Raw genomic sequence first — 22,296 nt, 5'->3', positions numbered from 1 at the left:
CCCAGCGGCGGCTGAACCGGAGCATCCCGGCTCCGGGATCGCCTGCGCTCCACCTCCAACCCCGACTCAAGGGTAAAGGGAGGCAGGGAAGGAAGGGGGGAAAAAAGGGTACAAAAAAGAATAAAAAGAGAAACAACAACAACACCAAAAAAAAAAAAAAAACAAGATGGAAAAAACAAAGATGGAAAGGGAAAAAATGAATAGAAAGGAAAAGGAAGGGAAAAGGAAGGATAAGAGGAAGAAAAAGGAAGGAAAAAAAAAAGAAGAAAAAAGTAAAAAAAAAAAAGAAAAAGAAGAAAAAAGGAGAAGAAAGAAGAAAAAAGAAGGAAAAAAAGGAGAAAAAAAAAGAAAAAAACGAAGAAGAAAAAAGGAAGAAGGTAAAGAAGAAATACGGGGGGAAAGAGGGAGGAATAAGGGGAAGGAAATAAGAGGAATGGAGGAAAGGGGGGAAAGAAAAAAAGAAAGGAAAAAAAAAAAAAAAGGAAAAAGAAAAAAAACAAACCCTAGACTAGTATAAACACAGAGAAAAATTTTTTACAACGGTCTGGAAGATCTGTATTAATAAACCGAGACATCCGCACACAGCAGCACCTCCCCAAGCTACAGTGGGCGCTTGACAGCGCTCACCTTGCTCAGAGCTGACCCGGGCACTCCTCCCCTGCCTGCAGAGCAGGAGCTGAGGTTCCTATAGGCAGCAAAGCTGCCCCAGGAGGTTTTACCGGGGGCCGAGATTTGCTGGAGGCTCAGCTAGAGAGAAATGTGGCTGCTTGCAGCCAAGAGATGCTCCCCTGAGCAGCAGCGTTCAGAGGAAGGAGGGAGCTGAAGGGCGGACCCACCGGCAGATCTGCAGCCCCCGGTGCGCTGTGTGCGGCAAACCAGCACCTCTGCCACAGCCCAGGTACAACTGGTCGGGCTCAAGCCCTGCTGGGCGGGGCTCTCTGCTGAACAGAAACTTGAAATACATAGTTTCGGCTCGAATTTGGAAAATACGCACGGCCTGGAAATCGGTGAAAGGACGTAGGGATGCTCAGCGCCCTCAGAAGAGGGGGCGGAGGGGCTTGGGAATTCCCAGCGCCCCATCAGCCCGCAGGCGCGGTGTCCCCGCGGTCCCCGCGGCAGCACTGCCACCTGGTGCTCAGGGACACGCTCACACCCGCCCGGGCGACAGCAGCGCGTCCTACCACCCGTCTGCGTCCCTCAGCACACCGTGCCCACGCCCATCGTAGCCCATTTCCTAAGGGATGAGTTTCTCCAGCAGTACCACGGCTCCTCTCCCTGTACGGAGCACCGCTTGCTCCCGGTGAGCTGTGACAGCTCCGCGTCGTTCTTAGCAGGGCTTTCCCCTCCACGTCACAAGCGGTTCTTGAGCTTTTGCACTTGTGGCAGTTCTGCGACAGAATCGCAGGTGCCCTGTGCTACAGGTGACAGGTCAATGAAATGATCTGTCTCATCATCTCCACCAACAAAAAAAAAATAATCAGCCAAAAAAAAAGATATCTGCATGTGGTTTGACTGGACTATTTGTTGAATTTGTAATATTTTACTGTGCTAGTCTGAAGAAACTTGGAAGAACTGAAAGGAAGGAAAATTTATTTCTTTGCCAGTCAAACGCCTGCCTATTCTTTTATTCAAGGTACTTTATTCTAAGTAGTTTTAACAAGTTAGAAACAAAGTGTGGTTTTTTTCTGTTGGAGTTTTGGACAAAACGTGACAAATCTTATCCCTTCCCTCCAAACTTTTTGCACTGCATAAACTCCCAGGTCTGTTGTTCTCCCAGCACTAAGTCAAACTCCCTTTCCCCTTTGCAGCATGCAGCCCTTATGCTCTGTACCTAGCAAATCCGAGTGCAAATTCTAAGCTAGAATTGCTCCCTGCTAAACGTAAAGGTCCATAACTGACACTGGAAATGCCTACTTGCTTCCACGCATCTTGCTCTGCTTTACTTATTACAGAAATCCAAGTGCACGCTTCAGGTCACCTTCACTCTGCTGAAAATGCAACCAGCAACAGGGCAGAACAAATCACCTGTGTAACAGCACAGAGCAGCACCCCGCAATGTCCCTGCCAGACCAGCCAGGGGACAGCACCCCAAAGGAGATGGAGACTTTGGAGCAAGCCATAGGCAGCCCAGTCAGAAGCTGACTGGAGCCTCAGAGGAGGCATCATGAAAAACCTTGGCCTTGTTCTACAGAGAACAAAGTCTCTAAACAGAGAGACCAGATCGCTTCACTCCTGCCTGGTCCTGGTCACTGCAGCCAGGACTCACTCAGAAGCAGGAGTCAGCTGCAGTTGTTTCACACACAAAGTTTACTAGGGAGGCAGCTTTTGCCCCTTTTACCATCTATTTTAGCATAGTCATCCTATACAAAGAGGGGAGCTGAGAAGCTTCGGTTCTGCAGTTTAGCTATCTGAATATACAACCAGCAAAGTCTGGTGAGTGTCTCTGGGTATACTGCCAACTGATAAGGGACACCACTCACACAGATGTACTACTGCAACAGCTCCAGATCAACCTGCAGCGTAATGTAGGTGCACAGATTACAAAGAAAAACATTAGCTAACTAGCTCGGCCTCAGCTGTACTGCTTGTTCATTTGTCTGCAAGTTGTGAAAGTCCCTGCTCAATCTGTTATTCATAGCTATTTATTTATGTTGCCCTGAGCAATTCTTGCTCTGCCAGTCATGCAAGCCCAACATTTGTAATTTGTCCTATAAAATAGGAAATTAACCTAGGAAAGAGGCTGCATACAGCTTTCCACTGCAGCATTAATATCAAGCATTATATTCCGTTTTAACAGAACAAAATGGGTTTGTGCTGTACTGGCTAGTTGCTCACCTGGGAAAAGGAAATTTCCGTGGTTCTCTTGGTCCCACATCCTGACTCTGCAGCAAGAATTGAGAATAGATCATAGGGGCAAATCTTTTAAGTTGTTTTGTGGTTTGTTTTTTTTTTTTGGGGGGGGGTCCCTCAGGAAACAGATCTATTCAATATTTGTTCTTCAGATGATCTTTAAAATTTGCAGAAAATGAATAGAAAAAGCCACAAATGCAGCTGTTCCTGTCTGAATACCCATTTCTGCTACTCAGAGGAAGGTGTTGAGTATTGCTTTATCTCACCACCAAACAAGTACTGCAGAGCCTTGGTTTAAATGAACTCGTGTTGTAAAAAAGCAGTGCCTTTAGTGCTATCTGCTCTCTGACGGGCAAACGTATTACAAAGTGAGACTGTAGCAGTCACTCACATCTCTGCCCTATTTAAATAAATCTTTGAGATTACCTTCCCCAACAAAATCACACTGATAGAGCCCATTATTTCTAATGCATCACCACTTTCTCTCCTGGGTCCTATTTTCCTTCCCGGCATAGCCTGTTTATACAATTAGGTGTTTCCTACCCTGGGAAACGGCCTTTGCAGTGTCATTGATCACAGCAAATAATAAGTACACACAGGATGCTGCAAAGTCTCCGTGGGCCAACACCGAGCTCTCCTCTTTGCAATTGTTCCAATGGATTTTGCTTTGAGCAAGGTGTCAGAATAGCCAGAACAGCCTTCTATGTACCTGCAGCTCAACCCTGGGCACAGCCCAGCTATAAGACTAACTGGATTTGGAAAACAAATGACTCAAAAAGAACACAGCTAGTACTCTACCTTATTACCTTTATGCTGGGAAAGTAATTAGGGTTTCTATGGGATAGCTTCATTTTAGAGGGTTCTTCCCATTTTCTTGGTACTAATTAATTACAAAGACTTCCCAGCGAATGCCTGATACACCAATGTGAACAAGTGCAGCCACTTTTGCTTGAGCAGGACCTTGGCTCAAGCACATGATACTCCACCAAAAGCAGAAGAGGTGCAAATGCTGCTCCTACTTAAGCTGAAATCTGGGGAGTCACCCTGGACTTAGAGAAGGGCTGCAAGCAGCAAGTTGAGCCCCAGTGACATTTCTCATGCTGTTGTTGGTGCAGGCAGACACAGTGCCACGAGTTCCTACGTGACAGCCCCAGCAGGCAGCCTGCAGCTCAGCATGGCCTCACAGGTTGGTATCACCCTCAGCAGCTGGACTGCAGGCAGCACAAAAACCGTCTTACCTAAAACTCATTCAGGTATGAAACATAGAGGTATCTTCATCACATCCATTAATATAAGCTGGCTCTGAGCTTCCCACTCCTCTCACCTTACAGTACCTGAGCTGGTGGTTTCTGCCTCACAGCAGGGAAAAATGTGTCCTGCAGAGCGACAAGCCCCTGGTTCCTCTGTGTGTCTGCACAGCTGGAAAAACATGGGTCCAGGACAGCTTTGCTTTTTGCAACACAGCGCAGTAACCCAAGCAGGCTCTGAGGGTCCCTGGAGGTTCATGCTCTGCTGTCATTGCCTCTGTGAGCTCATGGTAGGCTTCAGTCCCCCCACTCCCAAGTGTCTGCCTCCTCTTTTGGGGACTGAGGTAGTGGCCTGGCAGGGCTGCCACCCTGGCAGGCTCTTGGGTGGCTCTGACCCAGTGTGACAGCAAGGAGCAAAAGACCCTGTCTCACTGTCATGCTTGTTTTCCTGTGGTCCCACAGGTACCTTCTTGCAGCTAGTGAAAATTCAAAATGACTCTTAATGAATAATTAATTGTCCTCATCCTGAATCATCTTTAATGAATGAAAAGGCTAGAAACCTGCTGGGCACAAGAACATGGCTCCGTGATTGGAGCGCAGATGTGCATTTTGCATTTCTGCAGGTGTTCTCTGCAGAGCTGGTAGAGATTCTGTGGCTGCAGGTTGAAATCCCTGTGCATTATCTCCCCTTGGGACCCAGAAACCTGAAAATGCTGCAGGAGAACTGTTCATTTTGATTGAAGATGTCACATACATCACAAACTGGGCACAGAAAATGCATTTCTCTGTGGAAAAGGCATTTCTGCGATGTGTGCAGAGAGAACAGTGGAGAGAAAGAAAACAGGCCAGGCTTAGCAGATGTATTAAATGACTTCTGTTTCAGCACGGGTATTTGGAGCTCCCCAAGCCAAGTACCCATTTTCAGGCTATCCTCCACAGGGAGAGGGGGCTCTCAGCCACCCACCAGCTGCCATCACTGCACTAGTTCTGCAAAAGAGGGTTAATCTGTCCCTGCCACCAACGCTGCAGAGTGCATGGCCCATTTATCCCTGCCCAGGTTGCTGCAGTGCTGCCAGCTCTGCTGGGGATTTGGCTGCTGAATGAGAGACCGAGGCTTAGGGAAGGGCTGACAATGGGTTCCAAACTACACAGCATTCTAGCAGAGGCAAGTGTTCAAAAGGGAGCAATGAATTTCTTTGCATCTTTACAAGCCAAGATACTTGTTTAAACAGTAAAGGTGCCCTTAGGAGCTCACCTTCCCCTCCCAGTGCTGGGCTTTGTATGTGGTGGCAGCACCAACCTCCCCAGCCCCAGCAGCTGTGGGGGCAGAGGGCAAACTCACTCCAGTTCTCATCCACATGCAGCTCCCTGCAGCCATGTGGCTGAGCAGCCACGGGGGGCATCGAGGGGGATGCTTTGCCTCCTCATTAAACCAGGATAAGGAAGGAAAGGCCTTGGGCACAATTACCTTAATGAAGTTGGCAGCTCTGCTTGCTAACAGCACCTGATGCCTCGGGTTTGAGGTGCAGCTGCACAAACACAACTTCCAGCCCCCTATAAAAGCGTAAGTGCCCGGCAAAGCAAATACCTGTCTGAAAGGAGCCTGGATACCCACGCTGCAGAGCAGGTGGTGAGTTTGCCTCTTAATTAAGCATATGTTCGTGGAAAGCATCTGTGCACTGAGAAGCCTCAGCCTTTCCCTGCTTCCACACAAAGCAGCTGCCCCTGCCAGCAGCTGCCTCTCAGCTGGGTAATGATGTGGGTGACATTGGCCTTAATGCCCACAGGAGACCTGCGTGGTGCCGGCAGACACAGCGCAGACAGCAGTCAGAAGGTGGAGGGTGTGGTTTGTTTCTTTCTTTCCAGCCTTCAGAAAGCACTAGTGACTTGCAGGGGATAAAAAACTAGAAACTACAGATGAAAAAGCGCAGTGAATGCTTTGGAGAGCAGAGAGAAAAGGAACCCGCATTCTGACCGGCACAGATCTTTTGGACACCAATTTTGTTTGTGTCGCACGTGGCTGCAGGTCAGGCTGGCGAGCACAAGCAGCACTGTGACATATGGCAAGGAACATTTTAAAGCCATGGCTACTCCCACCCTGCTCAGACCCAGTTTGCAGGCGGGAGGTGCGGAGGCTGCTCCTGCATGGGCTGAGTGAGCTGTTGGCAGGGTTCGATCAGTCTGCCTCGCTGCGGGATTTTCTGCTTCGCTGTGGAAATGTACCAGGACACATTCAAGTTCAGTCTGGCTCCAAGAGGACATTCTTCAAAACTGGCTTGATGGGCTCCTCTTTCCTGACCATCACAGGAATTCACTACAAATATTTCCCATCTGCATCTCTGCTCCCCCTATCGTATGTACTTTGATTCCCTAAACCGATTATGTAGATATTTCACAGTGTCATAAAAAGCAGAAAGAGCAGAGAATCTTGCACAAGTGATTCATTCTGATAAGCACACAAAGCACTTTAACAGGTATCACAAATTACATAAAAATGCTCTTTTCGGTTCCTTATTTTAGTTCATTCCATGTATATTATAGTACAGACAAAAACCAACAAGTAAATAAAAGATGGAAAACATGGGCTGATGTTTTAAGGCTGGATGCCTCCAGGTGTAGCTATCAATCTATACCACTAATTTTCAAGTTTGCTGAAGGTTATCATTAAAGGAAAAGACATATACATGCACCTAAACTAGGTTATAGTTTTAAAAACTAGCTAACAGATTTGTATCCCTTGCTAGCTTCACAAATAAGTAGAAATTGAAATCCAATAAAAAACCAGTAACAACAAAGTTAAGAATATTTTATAGAAAAGAATCCAGCCACGCTTTTCTGTCATGTGAAAATATCTGACATTCCCTTCAAGTGGTAGAAGCTGGGCACGTCAGGGGCTTGGCTGAAAATAGCTGGGTGCTCAAAATTTTTCTATTCTAGGGATGATCACATTAACTGGAAGAATACTAACTATAGTCCAAGACAGGAGTAATCCGGGTGCTTCTTATGGGATATAAGTTTAACTGGAAAGTCCCATGGAGGATGGGCTGAGGTAGAATGTTATTGAACTGAACTGAGGGTGTATTTCAGCTATTGGTAGGCACATCTAACTATGATCTATTTATTCTGGACAACAAAAATAGCAGAAAAAAAAATCAAAATGCTTTAATTGCAGCATAATTTATACCAGCACATTGGCTGCTCTGAGTACGTGGTTATGTGATGAACACATCAACACTGCTATTGCTGCTGGACCTAGCTAGATTAAAGCAAATTATGCAAATCTCTGCTCTTAATGTCCCCAGTTTGACTGCAAACATCCTTATGGGTTAAAAAAAAAAAGTCTACTATTACAAGGAATGTGGGGAGAGGTATGAGTCCAGTGATTGCCAATGTACCCTCCAAGAGGCAGCGTCACTGCGAGATGTTACTCACAAAGGCAACTCACCCCAGGATGGGACAGAGGTGACACAGAGCCCTAAACTGGAGGTGCCAGCTCTGCATTGTGAGAGACTGGTTAGGTCTCAGGGACTCAGCCTAAAAGGTGGCTGTCACTGCTGACCTAAGATCACCCAAAGCAGCTTAACACAAAAAGACCTAAACAGAAAGAGGTGGGACTACCACAACTGCCTCCACCCCTCTGACAGAGGGCAACAGCAAGGGCTCTCTTGTAAACATGAGGGGCCAATACTCCCTCAGGTGACAAACGTGCCCTCCTCTCCTAATAGGACTGCAGCAGTGCTCAGGGTCAAGGGAGGCCCTACCCCAACACAGCACCATCTCAGGGCTCTTTTCTTCCCCCATTATCAGCCTCTTGTCAGTTGTTTAAGGGACTCCAGAGGGTTGCCAAGAGCTGTAGGTCTGACAAACATCCTGCTCCTGGGTCACTGACAATCCTCTCCTCCTCTCTCGGCTGTCCTGCTGAAGGACAATGTTGTTTTTCTGCAAGGCTACCTACAAATTTCCTTCTAGTCCCTGCAAAAGGCAGAAACCTCCTTTGAACTGCTGTGTGGAACAGGCCCATATGCCACCTGAAATATCTATAGACCAGGGAGTTCCCAGCTGCTGCTGGATCACAGAGTCAGCCCCATCCAACGTCCCAGAAATAAGGAGAAAACTCTATGTTTGATCAGCAGAGAAAAAGCAGTGGAGTTATTGCAGCTCCATGTCACAGGAGCCACAGAGAGGGATCACCTGCAAGCCATTAGCCTCTACTTGACCTTATGATGGATACCCTGGACTCCTTTCCTCCCAAAACTCATCCCACCCTGTCTGAGCCAGGGAGGCATTTCTGCTGATACTACCAGGCTTATGACACAGCCAGTGAGAGCTCACTCCAGGCACTGGGAACACATGAACAAATACACATATGGTCACCTGCCATTTCATGACAGAGTATTATTTGTAAAGCATCACTGCTTCAACATCCTCAAATATTTAGGGAAAGGCTTTTCCCTTCAGTAAAAATGCACCCACATTTTGCCAGAGGAAAATTAGATGTAGAAAATATCCTGTGGAAAGATCCTTCTTTCTATAAGAAATGTCAACTTTTCTCCAACAGACTGAAAAACAAAACAAAACAAAACAAAAAGCAGAGTATTTTTTTTCCCACTTAGCAAGTTGTGTTATCATGGGGGAAAAAAAAAAATCCAACACAAATCTAAATGTGGTCTTTTCCTGGCTCTCCCCTCTGTTTCTTTCACTAGGACAGCAGTTTCTAGAGAACTTTTTGAATCTGTGGGAGCAAAGCCAGAAAGCATTCCCCCATGCCCTGCAGACTGCTGGGCTCAAATTACTTAGTGGATTATCTCTTTATGATTAAAGGATTTTGGCTCATGTTCAGAGATGTTACAGTTCTTCCCATGAGGGGTCCTGTTTACTAAGCTACATCAGCAATTGATGCAAGTGTAAATGCTCAGAGAAGAGGGATGAGCCATTAATTAGGGTTTGGTTCAGTATATTCTTGTGAAAAGCTACCAGGATGTCCTGAGTTTGGGCATAGGTTGGATACAAGACAAAGAAGAAGCAGGCATGGACTTGGATTTTGAGTCATGGACGCATTTGTTTCCTGAATTATATGAGAACATAAAAAAACTTAATGACCAGAAGGGGTATAAGACAGAAAACTTGTAGAATTGTAGAATATTTCGAGTTGGAAGGGACCCATAGGGAGCATTAAGTCCTTGGGGACCTTCAGGTAGAAGCAAGGGCAAAAACACATACTTGTACATCTGTTCCATCTTTTCTTAACCCAGCACCTCTTCTATATAAATATTTATCCTACAACTCTGGCTGCTCTAGAGGAATAAAACAAAACATCATTTAATGAATGAATTCTAAACCAAAATCAAACATGCTGCATCTACCCAGGTTACCAGGAGGATTTTCAAGCCCTCCTTCACAAAACCTGCCAGAGATAGGGCACAGCTGCTTCAAGTGCTGCCCCTGTTATCCTTCTAGTCTTGTCACAGCCCAGGGATTTTCTTTGCAAGGCACAGGGCACGTGGGCAGGAGGAAGAGGGCACTCATGCTCCAGAGCACCCATCTTCCTGGCTAACACTTTTCCAGCCCTAATGGGATGGGATTCATAGCACTGCCTGCCCTGAGCATAAAAATAACTCAACTGAAGGTGGTTAGAAAGATTTATGCCTTTCAGCAAGTTCCTTGCTTCCTTCCAGCCTGTATACAAGCGATATCCTGACACAGCACAGAAACATCTTTATTTTAGGAACAGTGTGTCGTCACCCTTTTCACAAGGGCCATCCTAAACCTGATCAGGTGCCCTTGCTCCACCATTTGTCTCAAATGCTGGGCTGAACATGCAGCCCCAGTGGCCAGAGAGCTCCTAGTTCCCAGGTTGGCCTGGTCCAATCCTCTCACTCGTTCCCCTGTGTTTTACTTGACTGCCAATACATCAAAAGGTCACGTAGCTGCACTTGGACAGTCCTATATGAAGCCCCACAGTATGTGTACAGGTTTGGCTTCAGTAAGTCCTGCAGAAACCTCGATGAAGCTGTCTGCAGGGACAAGCCAGGAATTGCCTTCTCGAAGACTTCTTCTTCCTGCTCTTGTGCTTTATGTGGCTTTATGAAGCACGGCATTGCAGTGTTAGGGCAAAACTGCACAGAATATCACTCGGGAGTGTAGATGCCCTTCAGACCTCCCATGCCCAGGCTCTTCCCCCTCCTACCAAGGCAATGGTGCTGCACGAGTGCTGTCTAGTGGGTACAGCAAGGGGCCATGAGTGCTTTTGCTGTTTTTGCTGTTTCCCTGCACACACCAAGCTGCTTTGCTCTCCTGCACAGCTGGTAGAATATGGATCCCCTTAGCAGGGGTCTGCCTGGCAAAACCCACTGCAGGCTACCTGATGCTGGTGTCAGGATATTTATCCTGACTATCAGGAAGGGATAAATATGAAGATAAAATCTCCACAGCCCCCCACTAGGTGTAGATTGGGGTCTTGCTGGGATAACTACATTGCAAGGGTAAGTGCAGAGACAGGTAAGTGACCTTGGTTTGCTTCACCATGTGGCCAAATGAAGATACTTGTGAAAGCCTCTGCCTGGCATTTTGCATTTGTAATCATTTTGCCCTTCCAGTGGGCAGGCACAGATCCCTTTAAGATTCAGGAGGCGTGCTGGTGAGCGCTCCGAATGCGCGAGAACTTGCATTTCCAATGGAAATTGAAAATGCCTGAGTCACCGTTTTATCAGGTGCTGAATAAGAACAAGTTTATTTTTTTCATGTCTATAATTATATGTTTGGAAGGGGCTGGAGCAGCTCTCAGAATGAGGAGGGAAGATGCTTGAGTGAGCTGTGCCAATGGAGAGGGCCCTTGGCTGGACAGAGCAGGGGGAAGAGCAGTGCTGGGGCCCACAGAAACTGATGCTCCCTGGCAAAACACATTTTGCTTGTTTCTTTCCAAAGTTTGTGCTTTGGGAAGGATCAGAAAGACTGGGCAGGAAAAAACCAAAGGGTTTTTTTTTCATTTGGGGGGCTTTTTGGAAAAAAGTTACATTCCATAACTAAATCAATTCCAACCCAGTCCAGGAGTGAGCAAGGACAAACAAAAACTATCTTCCCCACTTGAAGTACATTAATGTTCCAGCATTTCCTAGCTAGCAGACAGGCCAGGGTTGGCATATTTAATATCTCATCCCTAGAAGGTGTTTCTTCTCAACAAGGAGAGACAGCACAGAAGAAAAGAAGGAAGTACACTGCTGGTATCATTCTTGACATATGGCTATATCTGGGTGTTTGTTCTTGGCAGTTCAGTGCCTGCCACATAGCACGACCCCTCCATCAGGCAGCTGTCAATACTGGGAAAATTGAATTTACTCTTAATGAAAGACCACAGCCAATAAGCAATCAGGCAGTGTCTGTTCTCCATCCCATCATTAATGAGCCAGGGGATATTTGTCTTCTGCAGCACTGTCACAGCTCTCCCACCTCTGCAACTATAGGTCTGAGTCACATCCCAAACTGGAAGGTGCACCTCATCTTTAGACATGACTTACTTGTATCTCAGGAGGGAGAAAATTTCAGGAACAATGAACATGATGTGAATGTCACCAGGAGAGGGGTAGTACCCCATGGCTTCAAACCCAGATATGCTGCCCATTCCTCTACCTGCCTTCTGCTACACCTTTCCTGCTGCTTTCCTCACAACAGCAGCAGCACTTGTGTGGTCACATGGTGACTTGGGTAAGGCTGATTTGATTAAAAATGATTCATTTTTAAAATACCAGTAATAAGAATAATGTGTTAGTTTCCTGCTCTGGCTTATATCCCAGCTCTAGCATCAGCACAGGGAGGGAATAAGAGTATGATGGGAGTACAAGCTCGTCCCTTTCTCTTACTCAGCAGTGAAGACACTGAGGAACTGCGACATTGACTGCATGCTCCTACAAAACCAACCCTAAGTCAGCTCAAAGATGCCTTGAGCTGATGCACCCTTCAAATCGCTAACCTGTAGCAGGTTTCTCAGGCTCCCTGAAGAGAATAGACACTCATCCATCTTACCTTTTTAATTCATCATGTTTAAAACAAAACAAAATGAAACAATTCCACCTTGTCACCAATAAACATCCCCTGTGAGCACAGGTCTCCTCAGGAGGGAGTAAGAGTCTTGACAGATGAGAGCTGTAATCCTTTGTGCATGCCTGGAAACTGCTTAAATATTACTATGGCCATTTAAGAATCTATAGAGATACCAGTAGGATCTGATTCTCTAAATTGCAAGATCAACAGCTTAGATGAAAGAACCTCTCTTACATTATGTCAAGTGGACTTGAGAAGGAAGCAAAAGGGAATAATCATCCTCAGCCTTTTTAACAAACACCTGCAAGTGGAGAGGTAAAAGATGAAAGGAGATCAATAAACATATTACCAAATTAAACTGCCATGAGTAATATTTAGATACCATAGAAGTTGGCACCTTAAGGAGAAGAGAGAGAAAACAGATCAGAAGAAGAGAGAAATCTCCAACAGTCTGTTCTCAGATGGCCATTTCCAGTGGCAATCACGCTAATTGCACACACAAATTAGGCAAACAATCATGAATGTATTTTTCAAAATCAAGCCCCATTTGTGTTACTCTCACAAGAGTTTCCAATCAACAGTTTTCAATTGCAAATACAGAACAGTTTAGTCATCAAAAAGTAAAAGGACGAAGAATGTACTGAACACGAAAGGGAAACAATCTCTTTTCCCTCTCTTTCCCATATTTCTGTAACTGATTCTTACTGAACAATTAAAATAACATTTTCTATTGACACAAGTCAGTTTAATAAGCTCAGCTCATCTTAAAAATACCGAGATAAAAAAAGTAAATGCAGAATACAGTGTTTCAGGTAACTTTGAAGGGGCTATTATCAAAGTATGAACATGACTATCAATCATCAGACATCCTGACTGATACTAATATTCTTTATGGAAATGTAAATAATTGTTTCAAAGCATAATTTACCCTTTCATCGTTACAATCACTTAGATGTTACAATTCAGCTAGCTCAAGCAATGAAAATACAGTCTGTTTTTCTTCTCTGAATAAGCACAGTTTTAGCAAATCACTTAAGCACAGGCTTAAAATTAACTAGCTGATTGAGGTCACAGCCCACTTTGCCTATGCATTAGCACACTGCTGCAGGTAATGTAGAGAGGATAAGCAAGCCCCAAGCAACAGTGAAAAACCCCTTTTTTCTCTGAAGTCTACCTCCTGAGACATGGCCATTAACATTTAGCATGCAGAAGGTGTTAACTCTGAGCCCTGTAAAATCAGTGCTGTTGTTGATTTAGTGTTAGAAACCTTCACTGAGCAAGGCTCTCTTTGGAAGGATGGAAGGACAGGGCACTTGTTATCCATCACTGAGCTATCCCAGCTACTGGCTGGCACTTGGTAACCCTTCAGGCCTTGGCTTACATGTCACACTTAACCCTTAAAAAGCAATTGTTTCATCTGTTTCTCTTAACAGGAAGCCAATATATTCTCTCTGGCAAGCCGCACTCCTACTGAACCTTAAATACTTTTACATGAGAAATTTATAATGCATGTGCTTTTAATGGGAGTTTATTGAATGGCTGAGAGTCTCAAATGCCTCTTAAAGCATGAATGAGGAATTTCTACTGTACTCTAAAATTCTCACGGTGCATTTTCTGCTAAATACCTAAAATCCTAACCTCTTCCCCCAGTTCCAGTGTACAGACAGAGTAATATTAAACTGCTTTGAAACTTACAGTCCTCCAACGGCCCACACAGGTCCTAGGTTAGTCCCACAGGTACTTTGCAAAGAAGGCAGCATCATTTCCACTGTACAGACAGGCAACAAGGCAGAGGGAGGTGTGGTGGCACCCAGGGTGGAGTTACATGCAGGCCCCCACAGCCTCAATGTCAGACTGAGCAAATCTCCCTGGCTTCCCCCACACTCAGGGAGACCTTGTCAATACAATCAATGGGGTTTAAGCTGCAGTTCCTCTCCCTATGCAGATGTGTATTACAAAGGAGTTGGACTTTGATAACCCTTTTGGGTCTCTTCCAACTCAGGATACTCTATGGAAGGAGTTCAGTTGTACCCCAGGAATCCTGGTTCCTCTCCTCTGGGTGCAAGGGGCAGCATCTCACATCAGAGTGGAACTGGTTCCCCCACTCTGGTCCATGGGCAGCCAACTGTGGCCACGGGTCGTCAGGCAGAACAGAGCTCAAGGCAGCCAAAAGATGAAACTATGTCTCAAGGTGATCCCCCACGCTTCGTCACACACGGAGTTTTTGGCATGGCCATCCTCATCTCCTGGCATGGCTAAACAGCTGACTGAGGCTGTGTCCACACATAGCTTCAGATACCACCTTAATCACAGGCTTGTAGGGACTGGCAGCTACAGAACTCATCATTTGGCCACAACAACCTATTCATCAGCCTGCTTTCCTTTCTGCACTCCACATGGCAACTACTGTCTCTCCAGCTGAACTGATCCCACTGTTTTTGAGCCCTGGGTGTAAAGAAAGGCAATGCCTTGCTTGAGGCAAGTGTGTGCTGTTGTGCTCTGCTCATTGCAATAAGCATTTACTAGAACTAGGAGTGGTTTAGAGAGAGGCAACAAAGAAGATCAAAGACTCTTCAAACTGAAGAGAAGCAGCTTAGCAGGAGTATGCTTGAAGTCCATGCAATGACAAGGATCATGAGAGGAGGATGGGGATTGTTATTCACCACCTCGTTCAGTATGGGGTCTCAGGAGCGCATCAACCCAGGCTAGCAGGAACCGACTTCAAAACAAAGGAAAAGAGGGGCTTCTTCATGTAACAGGTCTGGGGAAATCCTTTCCACAGGACACTATGATGCTAAAACTGTACCTGAACTCAAAGGGAGTCTAGTCAAGTACACAGAAAAGAAATCCAATAAGAAATTCTAACTACATTGTACCATGACTGAATCAGAACATTTTCTAAGCTGAAAATAGCCAGCAGCTGGGAGACCATTTGGGGGACACATTGTATTGCTATTTTCTTACCTTTTTCTATGTCTTTAATGCAGATGGAGAAAGATTACTGGGCTAGTTGGACAATTTATTCTGGCCCAGATTAATTGCTGTCATATTTTTCTGTTAATTGACACTGCCTCCATATGTCTTTTTATTAGTGACTTTTTTTCAGAGGGGTTTGGTATTTTTTTGTGGGTTTTGGGGGTTTTTTTGGTTTTTTTGTTTTTGGGGTTTTTTTTCCAAATAATGCTCTCCAGGGTATGTTAAACCCAGTGAAGATCTGTCTCTATAACACAACATCAGTGTGGATAAAGTGGAGATGAAGTAAAGAGTAAGACACATCAGCTCTCAGTCTCAAGGCTTAAAGACAGATTATAAAAGTGCTAAAACAGAGGACTGTCCTTCAGCAGTTAGTGGGGCAACATATGCTCACTGAGTTTGAACACATCTTTCCTCTAACATTTAATCCCAGCAGGATTTTACCAGCCAAATGAACAACATTCCCATAAATAATAGAGATGTAATGCCTTTCTTTCCTCCCCAACACTACGCTGTCTTCCCCTTCGACAGACTTGGAGCAATGAAGCAGTAGGGAAAAGCCAGTGAGTTGGAGACTTGCACTGAGTCTGCAGCTCATCCAAGTGAACGGGCGACAGGAGAGAAAGATGCCTCCAGGCTGAGTGAGGAGGATTTGCCCAGTCCTTCCTCCCTGCTCTGGATGGGAGTCAGACCCATATCTGTTTTCCCAGCACACTTCAGGGCTCTGCATTTCTCTCTCTGCACCCTGCCAGTCCCTTGTCGAAACAAGACTTTTTCACTGAAACCCTTTTCTTCAGGGACACGTAGCTCAGAAGCAATGAGCTCTCCCCACTGTGCAGACACTGTGAAGCCTTATGCCAGTACAGCCCCTAGCACAGTCCCCAGGAGACACCCGTGGCTATTTTGCAAAGCAGTGTGCCTGTCTGGATCTTTCTGCCAGTTTGGGGTTGTTTGGTTTTTTTTCCCATTAGTAACAAAAAAAAAAAAAGCCGCTGGTTTGGGTATTTTTATACTTAGTAGACTATAATTTAGAAACTATGTTTCCTGACCTTCTCTGGGAGGTTGGGGCACCCCTTGCCAAGGTGAGAGCTTCCCTTGCCAGACAGCATGTTAGACAGAGAAGTATCGACCCAAAGTTGTGTATGAGTACGAGAGAAGCTCTCATGGGAGTGCTCTTAGCAAGACCCACCACTTGCCAGAAATGCCAAACAAGTGAGAAATTCATTCACTAAAGTGTTTCCTCAGCAAAGGACATTCTCCCATTTAACTGTCCTCCTTATTCATGCTTCACATACCACCCAAAGAAATTTGATTGTTGTAACTCACCTTTTCTAACCTCAAAAACAAAGCCCCAAATCAAAACTAAAATACAGTCACGTTGTCTTCTTGGACAAGGTGCTGTGAATGAGCTGCAGGGCAGAAACAGATCTGCAGCAAGATGTTGTAAGATGTGTGTCAGCCATTTACCCAGTGAGGTGGGGCAGGAAAGACACATTTCATTGCTGAGCAGTCTTAAAGCATCAGGGAGCACGATTACCCTCCCAGAACTGCCTCTTCAGGTTAAGGGTGAGCACAGTAGAGGATTCATCACAGAAACTTCAGCAAATGCAGAAACAGAGGAAAAAACAAACCAGGTTTCTTTGTCTTATCCATGAAAGGTAAATTACAGCTATTAGAGAGGAACACCCAAGCACAGCCACAGGACATTAAGCCATATGTGAATATTTATATACAAATTTGTCTGATCAACCAACCAAATATTTACAAAGATCATACCCTGCTTGCACTGAGCATAAGTGCAATCAGCACTGGGAAATCAGCTTTTCAAAAGCAACACCTGAGAGTCCCTCCAGCCTGACCAACACACCACCCAGGACACTCTTATGCTATTTCTAAACTCAGGAACCAGGAAAGTAAAAGGCCTGGGCACACAAAGCTGAGAACAAGAGCACTGTGCACTGGGACATAGGAAGGTGTCCCAGTCTGTCACTGCTGCGATTCCATGTAGGATCAGATGCACCAATCACCATCATCAGAAAACAACCATGGAAGAGGATAAACAAGGGAACATTAAGTCATAGGAACTCAGAAAAGCAATGGCAGCACATTAGCTGCCCAGTCCCACTGGCAGTAGAATCCTTTTTTTTTTTGGTTTGGTTTTCATGTCACATTTATGACAAAAGAGGAAATCCAAAACTTGAGAAGGAATTTGCAGCATGGAGGACTTTGCAATACATTTCCAGTAGGTAATTTGTAGACACATGAACATCATAGAGAGGCTTGTCACTGTGAGAGTGTCAGGGACACTTCTGATCCTTGTGCTTTTTCAGTTTGAATGCTCTAAGTATGTCCAGTTCCACTGCAAGCCCTGTAAAGAAGACTGCTATGGCCTATCCCTAACTCCTGGTATCCTCTGGTCCTCCCAGCAGACTTCCTGATCCTGAAAATCACTAAAGAAAGAGCAGGGAATGCCATATTGGGTACTTTTTTCCACAAAGAAAGCACAGCATGTTTAGCTGCATTTTTTAAGCAACACAAAGTTTTTAAGCAACATCAGAAGTTCCCCCTTCTCCATTCCTCTTCCTCAGTGCTCTCAGCTCCTTACTCCGCTCCCATGCTCATGTAGGCCTCCCACACTGTCCATGTCTTTTCCACCCACTGTATGTCCAAGTTATGCATTTAAATCACTTCTCTATACTTCTATATGCCCACACATATGCATCTTCCTACTCCTGGATCTTTTCCCTGAAGGACCCAGCATTTCCTCTGCATCCTGTCCACAGTCCCTGGAGGTACATTTGCATGGTCTCTGGCACATCAAAGAAGTCTATTTGAGAAGACAACCTGAAAGAAGAGTTAAAAGCTGGGACCAAATTGATTACATTTGTCACAATTCCAGCACAGGGCAGGGGCTTTTCTTGTTCTCTGAACACTTTTGTCCTATCTCCCAGAGGACCAGCAACCCCAGCAAGTGGTCATCAGGTGTAAGACCCTGGGGATCAGGGCAGTGCATTCCTCAGATAACAGACTCCTGACCTACAGCAAATGGATGCCCCAGCTGGTCCCATACACGGCTGTGGCTTCATAAAAAGACTCACTGAAAAACTAACGGCCAAATAGAAGAACCGAGAGCAGGAACTCCCCATCTCAGCTCTGCCAGGGCCAAGCAATGACTTCAGTCAAGTTGCTTCATCTCACTGTACTTATTGTTACCACCCCACCCCCTTGGCAGCACAACGCAAGCTGATTGGGACTGAGTAGCACAAGTGCCGGGCTATGTACAAGTGAGTTTTCAAGTGAAAAAATGGTTGTGAATGCACATTAAAAGCAGGAAGAGAACACTAATAAGGAAACAATTAATTATTTCATGGGTTCTTTAATACAGATTTTTTTCCTATTCTTTCCTCTTATCTGGAATAAACAAAGTTATGGGGGACTAAATACAATTCCAGAGATAATCCAGGCTTTGGATCCTGTAAGCATTCAGTACTGACTTCTGGAAAACAAAACAATGATAATGACTCACGCTGGGCCTGGGGGTGGTTTGTCACAAAATTAGCAGCAGCTTCCATGCTCCCAGCTGAGATTGGCTTTGCTGGGTTGTTTTCACAGATCCCCAGGACTGCAATTTAGCACATGCAAATCGGCCCAGCAGCCAATTGCAGCCACCATGCTAGAAAGGCATAAACATCCATTTAGAAAAATGCTTTGCCATACGGAACATGATTACCTCCTTCCATGCCATTTCAGGCTATGGGAAGAAACACTATTTTTATTATTAAACATTACACATCTCTTTTCCTCCAAGGGGAAGAACGATCTATTTAAAGGCCTTTTAAGCAGACATCTATTCACACAATTGAAAGCTTTGCAGACTACCATTGCATCTAGGGAGTACACGAAGGATCTGTACCTGTACTCGGTACTGGTGAGGCCACATCTCAATTCTTGTGTTCAGTTTTGGGCCCTTCATTTCAAGAAAGATACTGAGGTGCTGGATAATGTCCAGCTCCAGAATGGAGCTGGGGAAGAGTCTAGAGAACAAGTTCTATGAGAAGTAGCTGAGGGAGCTATGGTTGTTTAACTTGGAGAAAAGGAGGCTTGGGGGAGACCTTATTGGTCTCTACAAGTACCTGACAGAAGGTTGTAGGAAGATAAGGGTTCAGTCTCTTCTCTGAAGTACAAGTGGCAGGACAAGAGGAAATGGCCTCAAATTGCATCAGGGCAGCTTTAAATTGCATATGAGGAAAAATTTCTTCTCCGAAAGGGTTGTCAAGCATTGGAATAGGCTGCCTTGGAAAGTGTTGGAGTCACCAGTCCTGGAGGTATTAAAAGATATGCAGATGTGACACTTAGGGACATGGTTTAGTGGTGGCCTTGGCAGTCCTAGGTTAACGGTTGTACTCAATAATCTTAGAGGTCTTTTCCAACCTAAACAATTCTATGATTCTACAAGAAATCTCATCTGGCTTTTGGACCATGCTGATCTAAAAAATTTACAACTAGCATCGCTTTGGTAAAAAATTAAACAGGTTACTTCTGGAAAGCAGCAGAAAGGGCTGGGGGAAGACAAGTAGCTTGGTTTCAAGTGAAACTTCAGTAAGCCAAAGTAGATCATTCTCACAAACAAAGCAGGAGGATTTTAATTTTTTGAAAGAACAGGGCTTTTTATCTGGGAACTGATGGCTGTGAATACCTCCAGAGGAATCTGCTGGATACAGAAAACAAGCTTACTGTCAGTGACCTGTTGGACAGGGAGAACAAGAAGAGTTTTAGGGATGGTAAGTGCCACTCATCTAAAACAATGGTTCTGGTAAGTATTCAAGCATATGATCATCTTAAAATGGGACTAGGTACATGCACAGAGTTCAATATGCACTTAGATGGTTCACTGAACTGAAACCTTTCTCCAGAAATACTCCTTGGTCTTTGAGTAAACATGATCTAACAATAGTCACACAGCTCTTAAGCTGAAAGCATCTGCTCTGAAAGTTATCAGCTTTAAATATCTGCCTATGTCCCTGGATTCTTTTGTTACTCTTCAAATGGAAAAACAATAACACAGAAGACAATATTTTATACACACAGTTATTCAGGAAAACCAAAGGAAAGGCTGAAAAATTATTTCATTACATTGTTAGTTAACATTTCCCACTAAAACTTACAGTTTAAAATGTGTCAGTTGTACATGGTGTTTAAACTGAAACAAATTCTTGTTCTTTCCTTGGTTGAGTTTGGGAAGTGAAGGAAGGTAAGCTTTATTCCTTTAGAAAACCATGTGACAAGTGCCATAAACCAGCCAACCTCTGCTTCAGAGTACTGTTTATCATCCTAATTACAGATACTTAAGTAAATTCAAATTACTTTTATTTTGCTTGAATTTTTTCATTCACTGAAAGTAAAGCATTTCCCAAATATGTCTCAATATCAGTGATGCTCTGGTAGGATCCAGAAAAGTTTCAATACGCAGCAGACTGGGTGAAGATGCAGCAATTCCAGACACCCAGCTCTGTGACCTCAGACATCTGGCTGACACCTATGCATTGCCAAATCACTTTACAGCCAGGAAGTTCGTGGACCTGCATTTGCTTTTGGAGATTTATGAAATATTTTACTGCAAACTGAACAATAAAATCCTGCATAATATCGAAGACTTTCCTTTGCATAACTACACAGAACTGGCTGAGAGCACTTAAAAAAGTGATATGCATATAACTAAGGTCATTATCATTTATATCTCTGGAATTCTGTATGATAGAAAACAACCAATTTCACCAAATAAAACCCCTAAAAAATTTATCATTTCTAGCTCAGCCAGAAATGATTTTTTTTTTTTTTTAACAAAGATGCACAAGCACTATGAGCTTCCAGGAGAGATGCTTAGCCAATGTCTACATGAGAGGGTTACTTCAGAATAAAGGAAAGTGGAGATTTAAAATGCTATAGCTATTCTTGAATAATACCCTAGAGGAGTGCTCCTATTATAATAAAAAAAAAATTCAGAGTTTTGTTTAATTCATTTCCCAGATGAATTAAACTAAATCAGACAAAGGTGTTTCCATTAGCGTATGTTGTGTCAACAATAGGCATCATCCTGGAACAACACAGGTACTTAATTTCCACTGGTCAGCAAGTGTTTCTTTTCCAAAAAACACAAAACAGGAAGAGGGCGCCTGAGGAAAATGTGTGCAGGAACACTGACATGCTCCGAAGAGTGGCAGAGAATGGCAAGCAAGAGAGCTGGTGCAGGAAGGAAAAAGTGCTGATGACTCCAGTCAGATACCATTGTTTCTCAGCCTTGCGACCCCCTCCCAGCTCCAGTTCAGCAGCACCAAGCTGCCTTTCCAATCTCCCACCACTAATGCACATATCACACTCTGATCTGCCACAGATCAGACAGGCTCTCTGTGCTCCCTGAACTCAGCAGAAATTGCAGGTTTTCCTATCTGTCACTTCCATACCCAGAGCTCTTGCTTCCAGTAATTTGAGGCTGACTGTGCGGTATTTGCTGAACACCATAACTTGCTGTCTACTTGAATAAACAGCACTGTATATTTAAGAACTAGTGTATGTAAATAAAGTGTAGATGAATGCATAGAAGACTGCACAAGCAAACCAAGGAATGCCTGTTCTGCTCATAAACCAAATGCTATTCTTGAATATGCAATTGTACCTGCTATGTGGGTGATTCCATTTGCATCTGCAGATGAGATGTCTTGCACAGACACTGCAGACACATCATGACAGTGCCCCAAATAGTTTCAGGACAAATGCAAAGATGTGTATTGACAGCAACAGACTGGCTAATGGCAGAGCCACAACCTGACCTTGCTTACCTAGACAGAGTGCTTGTTCCTATTGCCCCAAATATCAAACTTAGTGTTGTGATGCCTGAAGAAATATGAAGACCTACTGTGCCAGAAATCATTTTAATTTTCCATAAAGCCAGCATCAATCAGCATATTTCCAGGAGCATCTCCAAATTTCACCAGTGTGAGACTCTCATGGAAGCCAAGTTCAGGATTTACTTTCAATGTGAGCTTAATTTCTACTGAAGGCATCAATTTGCAAAATAGGGATTTAAACTGAGAAGTACTCTTGTGAATATTTGAGAATAGATCAGTCTCTGGATACAATCAGATCTCTACTATTGAAAATAAAGCTGAAAATGCATTGCTGCTGAATGTTG

General features: G+C 44.5%; 1 protein-coding gene across 5 annotated transcripts in view; it reads right to left on the bottom strand.

Annotated features, from left to right (window-relative positions):
* FGF12 (fibroblast growth factor 12) overlaps positions 1-22,296 on the bottom strand; it is a 224,899-nt gene that overhangs the window by 116,741 nt on the left and 85,862 nt on the right. Inside the window, exons 1-2 of one of the 5 annotated variants that reach the window (XM_027647293.1) lie at positions 4,175-4,339; positions 2,836-2,894 (exon numbers count right to left, since the gene is read on the bottom strand). The exons of 2 other annotated variants lie outside the window; for them this stretch is intronic. In XM_027647293.1, coding sequence (XP_027503094.1) covers positions 2,836-2,894; positions 4,175-4,281 — 166 coding nt within the window. In that variant the 5' untranslated portion in view covers positions 4,282-4,339. Of the gene's footprint in view, positions 1-2,835; positions 2,895-4,174; positions 4,341-22,296 lie in introns of those variants that run through there. 2 more of the 5 variants (XM_027647295.1, XM_027647300.1) reach the window with 2 other exon arrangements.

This window comes from Corapipo altera, unplaced genomic scaffold (assembly GCF_003945725.1).
Source record: "Corapipo altera isolate COAL_440 unplaced genomic scaffold, ASM394572v1 113, whole genome shotgun sequence".
NCBI classification, from domain to species: Eukaryota; Metazoa; Chordata; class Aves; order Passeriformes; family Pipridae; genus Corapipo; species Corapipo altera.
This window is presented reverse-complemented; position numbering and strand designations above follow the sequence as displayed.